Below are 9,390 nucleotides of genomic sequence, written 5' to 3' on the forward strand. Positions count from 1 at the left end.
ATTTCTGAAGTTTCAATCTCAATCATTGTTGGTTACTAAAATTATAAAAAATATATCATACAGTTGAAAATCATATTAAGTAAAATTTGTGATAGACCAAAAAGCTATTAGTTTAATAGCAATTGAAAGAATTTTGATTCTCACAAGAGAGAGAGAGAGAGAGAAAGAGAGAGAAAACTGGATTCAAACTTCTGAAGTTGCCCAAATATAAATTTTTTAAAAGGGTTTAGGTATTAAAAACAAAGTATTGAAAATAAAATTTTTAAAAGACCAAAATTTAAAGATCAAAACTATGTATAAACTAAGTCAAGGGAAAAGAGGAAGCTTGCTTGGAGTAGATGGAAGATATCTGTGAACCCGTCGATATATTTGCCACTATATCTATAAATTGAAGGGTTTGACATCGATATTAAATATCCATAGATATCTTCAACATTTTTTATAGATGCACGTAAAACACAAAACAATATCCATATATTTAGTCTAACATGAATAGGTAATCTGGGAGTAAAAACAACTTAATTATTAATCTAAATAAATTTTTATAAATTTTGTTACTTAAAGAAATATCCATCGGTATATTTTATCGATATATCCATATAATTGGAATCTTGATATCGATATTTTAATCTTTGTTTGGGAGTTCCAAATAAACTTTTAAACTCATAAGGAATATAACATTTTGCCTTACCATAGTCAAAATGACTTAAAACACGTAACATATGGTAAAAGTACTTTATGATACTTCATGACCGCACTACAAATCACACATTAAACTAACAAAAAAATAGAATCTTGAATCATCGATTGACCCAAAAGTTTAACCTAATGAGTGAAGACAAATTTAATATTATATCATCTAACACTCCCCATCATTTGTGGGTTTAGAATGGAATGTGTAGAAAACCCAACGAGTAGAAATCAATATTAATTGAAGAGGAAATAACATTGAACCTGAGAAGAAAGAATATCATCTTTAATCACCGATTGACTCAAAAACTTAAACTAATAGGTGAAAGCAAATTTAATGTTATATCATCTAGAGTGATAAAACGAGTTGCATAATTCGGATATAAGTAGATGATCAATGAATTTGAGAATCACCCAAAACAAGGAACTGGGTTGGAAAATCAATGGCAGCAATGCCCTACAACTAGCTTTTTATCAGTTTTTGCATAAACTATAATAAAGAATTATATTGGAGGTTCAATAGTATATATTTTTCACACCAAAACACTTATCTACCTTCTATGGACAAAAATACACACAATTTTCAAGACTGTAGAATAGAATGAACAAATATATAAGAAACTAGAAAGCATGTGAATAACTCAACAATCCATTTGAATGATTATGACCTTGGTATATTGGGACCTTGTGCTTTTGTTTGGCTACCAGCAGCTGCTGACATAACGCGCAAGCGGCCAGCAACTTCGGTGAAGGATGGCCTATCTGCAGGATTCGGTGCCCAGCAATGTTCCATCAAACTTCTCCATTCAGGATCACAGTGCCTTGGAATGGTTGGTCTCAATGTGTTATTCACAATACCCCCTGCACATAAGGAGTGATATTATCCGTGATCAAGTTTTGTCTTGGAGATGATTAAAAATCGCTTTTATTGCTAAATCTCGAGTGCTCAAGTGTAAAGATCAGTGGGGTCTAATTTATAATACGTTTTTCTTTTTTGTTTTGGATGAATAATCAAACTTTCATTGAGAAAAAAAAAATGAAAGAACACACATACATACAATAAAGGAGAGCCGACAACAAGGCGAAACAACCTACAAAAACGGCCTCCAATCTAACAAAATAATACCTAACTGGTAATTACAAAAAAATTTAGTCACAAACTCCCATAGAGACACGTTGAGTTAGTATGGTCATTAGGTTCCCATAGAACTAAACCATTTATTGATAATCAAAACTTAGCTTGATTTATGAGAGATGTCAGTACTATTTTTTTCTTTGACATATGAGAGATGGAGAGAAGAAAGTCTGCATGTGCTTGAATCAACATGGTATAGTATTTTAACGTTCAGGACAGAAGTTGAAGTCTAATATTCTTACCTATGATAGCCCCATAATGCATGTTCGCATATGGTTCCTCTCCCGTGAGAATCTCCCATAAGACGATACCAAAAGAGAACACGTCAACCTGCATATCAGATGGATTTTTGTCAATTCGATAGCCGCAACTACGATAGATTTGGAATTATTTCTTAAGCCACCTCGTACAGTATGTGCCGACGAGTGCACATCTTACATATATATATGAAGTGTCGGTGTGTGTACAATTTAGAGAGAGTTATGTTTTTTGTATTTCCTTAAAATACAAGCGTTTTAAATTTGAAACTAAATCATGCAAACAAACTATCTTCCATGCAGATTTAAAGTGTGCTTGGAATATTTTCAAATTTCATTGTCAAATATAGGCAACTGAGAAATTTCCATGCCATCCCAAAATTCAATGAATCCAAATGATAGCTGGAATAACAGAGAAATTCTGGTTAATTTTCTTGTAGGGCATTTAATAAGACTGAAACATGCACATCACCTTCTCAGAAACCTTATTGCTGCTACCATTTAGTAGTTCAGGTGCCATCCATGGGAGGGTTCCTCTTACACCACCAGACACCAAGGTATTTCGCTTGATCTTCGAGAGACCGAAATCAGCTACCTGAAATAGAAGGTGACTCGCGCATAATAAAACATATATTATCTTAAATAGATAGACACGAGAAAACAGTATAAACACCCTCGGATTACCTTGCAAATTGGTCTTTTATGATCCATTAAGTTCACAAGCAAATTATCGCATTTTAAATCAAAATGGACAATATTTTTTGAGTGTAAATATTCCATTCCGAATGCTGCATCCATAGCAATTATTAGCTTCTTACGTCGATCAAGATGCCTGCAAGTTCAAAAATTGTAAAATAGGAGAAGTGACTATGAAAATAAAATGGAGCATAAATCAAAGTTAATCTCTTTAAAACTATCGATTTAGTCATTTTATTAATGATTTTGATTTATATCTGGATGGATCCCAAAATATACCGAACTCAAAACCAAAAAGCAACATCTGCCGTCTTACTTATCCTTGGAAAGCAAAACATTTCGAAGGGAACCATTAACCATGAACTCTGTCACAGTAGCTAATGTTCCACCAGGACCATCTTGCACAACACCATAAAATGCTACCACGTTGGGATGGTGAAGTTTTGAAAGAATGTCGGCTTCCCTCCAGAACTCTACAGTCTATAGGGGAAGAAAGACAGAAAAGTAGAAGATTAAATGATGGTGTTCATGGCAACTCAAATATGAGTATGACATAGCAGCATAATTTCTTAATTCTTTCCCCCAACAAATGCCAGGAACTAATGATGTGTTGAAAAGAGTCAGAAATAACAGTGATAATAATGACAACGACAATAATGCAGTAGCAACAAACAGCTGAAATCCATTAAAATTACCAATCTCTCTAGCTCTGACGATCGACCCATAAAGCAGGTTTTCTTAATTCTCTTAATAGCCACATCAGTTCCTCTCCACTTTCCATGATAGACAGTGCCGAAAGTACCAGAACCCAATTCCTTCAACTCTTCAAGATCATCGTTCATTATGATCTAATATGTGCATGCAGAAGGTAAGCAGAGTGCAAAGATAGTATTGATTCTGACAAAACAAGGGAGTAATAAAACGAAGCTAGTCTAAAATTGATCTGCTATTCAGATTACGCAACCAGAGTTAATTGGGAAAAACAGGTGGTTTCACAGTAGGATTGATGTGTAAGGTGATGCAACGGGTGAAGGGATTAGGCCGATTCTGTGGTCAAACAAGGGAAATTCATCCCTAAGTTGAGAGAATTCTATGTAAGAATAATGGTCTATTCAAAATGATATTTCAGAAAGCTTCATATTACAATTCTAAAATGGTCCTTTATAGCCCTACAAGGAAATAAGATAATTAATTGATTAATTCTAAAATACTCTCTAAACACTAATTAATCTAAATTAACAACTAAATAAATATTAAACTCAAATATGCTAACTATCTCCTAATTCTCCTCATCATAAGGATTAATGGGGCAAAAGAAGTTATTTGCAGGCAGCAAAAGAATATATCATATATTAAATAGCATCAAAGAACTATACCTGCAATGTATTAGGATCAAAATTTCCCAAAGAAGGATCATGAGGAGGTAAGCCACTGTCCTTAGCTTCTACCTTAACATCCTGCCAGGAGGATAAATTTTTAGTTAAAAATATCCCAGTTTATGAGTCATTTTTTTTTTTAATAAAAACAAAGGAATTACAGATCTATAGTAAAAACTGAAGTGTACCTCATGCCTATACTCTAATGTCTTTAGGTTTTCCATCATAGCATCAAATTGCGAACTATCAATGCCATTCAGTCGGGAATGATCATAACGCGAAAGAAAATTGGTGCCATCATTTCCACTTATCCTATGTAACACTTTCTGGTCATCACCAAAATTGAGCTGGGACTCTTCACGTATCATAGTTGTTAAAGGTGTAAAATCATCTCCCACAGTCTTAGGAGCAGATGGAAAACCAATGTGATCTTGGTCAATAAGAGAAACATCATTTTGAACAAACTTTTCTTGAGCCAAATTTTGGAAATATGACCAGCCCTTAGGTTCATGATTTTCCACATCAAGACTCAACCCAGTTCCGTCGTTGGGCAGTTGGCTGCTAGTATCTAATGAATCCTCGGTTGCTTTGGAGAATATATCAAATAAGAAATCACGAGAAAATCGATCACCAATATCTATAACGATGTCTCCTTGAACTGGTTTGGGAACATTTCCCGTGGATGGTTTTTCAGTAACATTGTTAATTAAATTTTCTTCCTTAGAAGCTAACTGAGATTGCTTAAGAGTATTTTCATCTGTACACCTCATTCCAACAACCTCGCCCAAGTTGAGCTGCAAAAGATCCTCCTGATTCTTTACAGAAGATACTTGGCCAAGAGCAGGTAATTCTGATTCAGGTCGACTTAATTTAACACCTGCAAGCTTCTCATTGTTATTCACTGGGTAATTCAGCTCCTTGCCAGCCTTAACAACCCCATCTACTTTTGAATCATGTGAAACATCAAAGTTATTCTGCAACTTCAACTCGTTATCACCATCGTGTGAAATATTCCAATTCCTTTCGCTAACTGCCTCATTAATATTTCTGCCATTTTGAATATGGGAAAGCTCATCATTCCTGACTTTAGTATCAGTATGTGATGGTTTTTCCATTGGAATGGAATTTTCAGATTCGTAATTACTGCTGCGATCTTGCAATTTGACAATGGAGCCTGGAATCTGGTCCTGATCAGACTGTGAATGAGAGATTAGAAACTGGGAACCATGCGAATCATCAGACTTCGATAACCGATTCAGTAACTCCTCCTGCCCCCTAGGAATTCTCTCAGAGTAATACACTCTTTGCGAAACAGCTGGAGGCTCAAGGAGACTCAAATCAACAATCTGGGATTCATTGTCCATATAACCATGAGTATATGCATTCGATGGCATGTCACTTGATCTAGAAACTATAGGATTTCCAGAAGCAGGCAGTGAAGAAAACCCTTCAGAACCCTGGAGCTCCGTCTCATTCTTGGGAGTTAAGAAGGGAAACTCACCTTGCGCAATGGAAACTGGTGTTGATTTTTTATCCGAAGTATTATAAGTCATGGGAATGGGATTGCCATTAAACAATTGAGAAGGGTTTGAGGAGCAGTCACTTTCATGACGAATCTCTTTCTCAAATGAATCATTTAACTTACCTTTCAACTGTGTTAATGGTATCTCCGGATATTGTCCTTGAGGTTCATGATAAGTCTGTACAAAGGTTTCATAAGCATTAGAGACACTTGCCCGAACAGGTTGGGAAGACTGCAAGGATGACGAGGCAAGATTACCAGTTAAGGCCGACGCATTGACACCAACCAAGTCCCTAAGAACTGTACCCCTTTCAATGCTTTGTCCATCTGCCTCATCCAGGTTATTGGCAGAAAAATTTGATAAGCCATGCAGGTTTGAGCTTTTTCTTGTACCACTGTCCATGCCATTGACTGCCACAACATACTGGATCTCAGAGTCATTATCCACATTACCCATAGAAAAATGGCCTTCATCCAAATCACTCATTGAAAACAGAAAAATTCTAAGTTTTTTGGATCCTTTATCATCTTTGAATTCATTACACTCCTCCATCATATTCTGGAGATCCTCATCACAAGAAACTGAAACCAACGCATCAAGGTCCTCACCGGGGAGCTGATATTTAATTGCATATGTTTCATTATAGATTGTTGATGTTTTCTGCATAAGCTCCTGCCAAGAGATGTCCTTTTTTATCCGAATGATGCGTGTTTCACCCCCAACATATCTCAACTTACTATCACTTGGACGAGGTAAAATTTTCCCACCAAAACTGCAGAGGACTTTCATCTTTGCCGATGAGCCCTCAGAAGTTCCAGAAGACGCATAGCCATGACCAATTGCACGACCACTATCATATCTTGATGGCTCCCGTGATTTGTAATGAGCCGATCCATGGTTGTTCCTGTCTCCATGGAGTGAAGAGTTTTTTCGCTCAAAATCTTTTGACCCTTTTTCCATTGAAGTAATCATAGAATTATCTGAGCCACATTCAGACCCGGTACTAAGGCCTAAAATTCCTTTTAGATCCATATAACCAGATGCACAACTGGGGTCACTAACGGAGTCTGAAACAAGTGGTTTCCGGGAATTAGCTCGGTCACGCATAAACTCAAAAGCAAACTCCTCACCTGTCTGTATGGAGTAATTAAGGACAGGCTTAACCTCTGACATCCTAAGGTCCATGGTTCTTCCATCACTTTGCATGTTAACAATGCTCATAGGGTTCTCTACGGATGATTTATATGCAGGTTGGAGTTCCCCGAATCCATATTGCATGGGAGTGCACTGGAACTGGTCATTTCTTGACTGTTCCATACCATCATGTTTTCTAACTTTAAGGTTAACTCGGCCAAATTTGAACTAGGTCCACCAGTCAGAAGCCAATAGGGAAAGTTGCTTGAAAATCAGATTGCTAGCTCTACAATACCAGGAGGGGTAATATATATTAAAAAACCATCAGAAATAGTACAGACTATCAAAATTAGCTGAAGCATATTTATTTGCAAACAAGAGGTTTTTATATGAAAATTAATTGCAATTTCAAGATATGATCTGATACATATAAGTATCCAGAATAGATAGATATGAGATTTAAATTGTTGGCTGCATAAGAAGACATATGCAAACCATCAAAGCTACTATTTATCACTAAAGTAACCTCATCACTCCAGCCAGAGAAGTATAGACTCAGACATGAAGAAAACACAACATAGGCAAGATAACACATGAAATATATATGATTAGTTGATTTTAACATTGTTTTTTGCTTACGATGTTTTCATGAATGACAATTTAAACGAGAAGTCAGGGCGTGAGCAATATTTCAAGAGATCGAAGAGACTAGTTACCTATTTCAGAATGTCTTGCATTACTTGTGAAACGTCTAAAATCAGCTTAAAATTCTTTAAAATAATTTAGCATCTTATAAAATAGAAAATTTTGAGTCAATCATGCTTGTGCATTTAAATACTGGAAAAGACATGTTTGAAGTTTTTACCTCTCAAAATTTAGTATTTCTCTCTTAGACTTCTTTTGACGTACAGCAAATTTTCCAAATAGATCAACCATCAAGCATTAAGTGTTTTGACACATGTCGAATTAGTGTTGAAGAATTTGAATGTGTCTGATAGCGTCACTGAAAAACATGCTACCAGGATTAAGTTTTTGTGATTCATAGACTCAAACCAATAAATTTTCTAAAACTAGTTGATCCACACAGTAATTCATAAATACTCTACATTCTTTATTTCCTTCATCTGATTTAAGTCAAACAAAAACATACGATCTGTACAATCAGAGCCAAGTCAATCCATTAGAAACAAACCACGATACTCCGGTCTTGGCTAGTGAACACAAAACAACCAGACAACGAAGAGGATCCATCCACCATCTCACTACCCCCCAATACATACTGTCAGTATACTTTACGATCATGAATACTCCGTTAGGTTTACAATAGAATTCAGATTCATCTAACCGAAAACTCAATTACAGTACCACACACACCAAACGAAAATAAATTTCACAGCAATGAAAGTACTGTCACACTAATCAACATCAGATCAAGCCAAAATCTTCAAAAGTTCAATCAGATCCACATAAAAGAATAAAAACGTATTGAATCGGAGTACCTGATGAATTTGCAGAGCGAACAACGGAAGAAACACCATATCTGAAAGCTCCCGAGAAGGTTTAAGTACTAAACAATAGTACTGCCTCCACAAGAAGCTCGACAAACTAAATTTTCCTCGAATTTCCCTCAGTTCACTCACTCTTTCCAACACTTTCAGCCTTTGATTCGAGAAAATGGAAAAACAAACTAAAACAAAGACAAAAACAAACAAAAACAAAAGATGAAATCAAGAGACCTTTTTCTTCAGATTTCTTCGACAGATTTCAATCTCGTTTTGGCTTGATAATATACAATCGGAAGCTCGATCTTCGGGCTTTCTTTCTTTCGGGCTGTATAACTCGAAATTTCCTTTGCTTTCTTTCGAATTAGCGAATTCTTCACCAACAGTCAAACGAGAAGAAGGTAGCCAAGACCATAAAACCAGCTTCCATAAATGCCCCTATTATACTATCTTTTTACATGAATGCCATTACACTTTCAAACTGTTTTCCGCGTTGACTATAATTTACAGTTTTCACTCTAAGCAACTGCCTTCTTCCATGTTGGCTTCTCCATCGCACTTGATCTTCCCCACGTGGCATTACTCAGACCGTACGATCGTTACCATCAAGATCTTAATGGCCCTCTCCTGGGACCCATTACTGCGGTAACATTTCGATCGTTCTTTTTTCTTTTTTCTTTTTTTAATTATTATTTATTTTCTACCAATATTATAAAAGGTCAAACTATTAACGAATAAATCTTGAACTTTGAAATATTTTTCCATTATTCTCTTCCAAATTTAAAAAGTTTCATTCATACTCCGAATTTTAAAATATAATTAAAAAAATATTCTTGAATTTTGAAATTTTTCTATAAAAAAAATTATATTTTTTTTATTAAAATAAAAGATGAAAATTGATAAGACACTTATATAAAGATAATAGAATGTGTACGTAATATTATTTACGACTATATAAAAAGTTAATATAATAATATTTCATTTAAAAAATATCGTAAAATTATTTACATAATTAGTTCTTACATATCAACTCTCATGCTAATTTGACGTGAATGATGTTGTAAAAGATATTATGTG

At 35.2% G+C, this 9,390-nt stretch overlaps 1 protein-coding gene across 3 annotated transcripts; it reads right to left on the reverse strand.

The window, feature by feature from the left end:
• Positions 1-1,099: 1,099 nt before the first annotated feature.
• Positions 1,100-8,696, reverse strand: LOC120089369 (serine/threonine-protein kinase pakA). 3 transcript variants are annotated; one of them, XM_039046811.1, is made up of 10 exons: positions 8,311-8,696; positions 7,677-7,814; positions 4,343-7,097; positions 4,155-4,235; positions 3,474-3,626; positions 3,095-3,258; positions 2,767-2,914; positions 2,555-2,677; positions 2,068-2,155; positions 1,100-1,551 (listed from the first exon to the last, which is right to left on the reverse strand). In XM_039046811.1, exons 3-10 carry the CDS (start codon positions 6,992-6,994, stop codon positions 1,352-1,354), a joined length of 3,609 nt encoding a protein of 1,202 aa, XP_038902739.1. In that variant the 5' UTR covers positions 6,995-7,097; positions 7,677-7,814; positions 8,311-8,696; the 3' UTR covers positions 1,100-1,351. The 3 variants fall into 3 exon arrangements, with proteins under 3 accessions (XP_038902739.1, XP_038902741.1, XP_038902738.1); XM_039046813.1 differs by lacking the exon at positions 7,677-7,814 and having other exon boundaries at positions 8,548-8,696; XM_039046810.1 differs by lacking the exon at positions 7,677-7,814.
• Positions 8,697-9,390: the final 694 nt, after the last annotated feature.

Source organism: Benincasa hispida, chromosome 10 (genome assembly GCF_009727055.1).
Source record: "Benincasa hispida cultivar B227 chromosome 10, ASM972705v1, whole genome shotgun sequence".
NCBI classification, from domain to species: domain Eukaryota; kingdom Viridiplantae; phylum Streptophyta; class Magnoliopsida; order Cucurbitales; family Cucurbitaceae; genus Benincasa; species Benincasa hispida.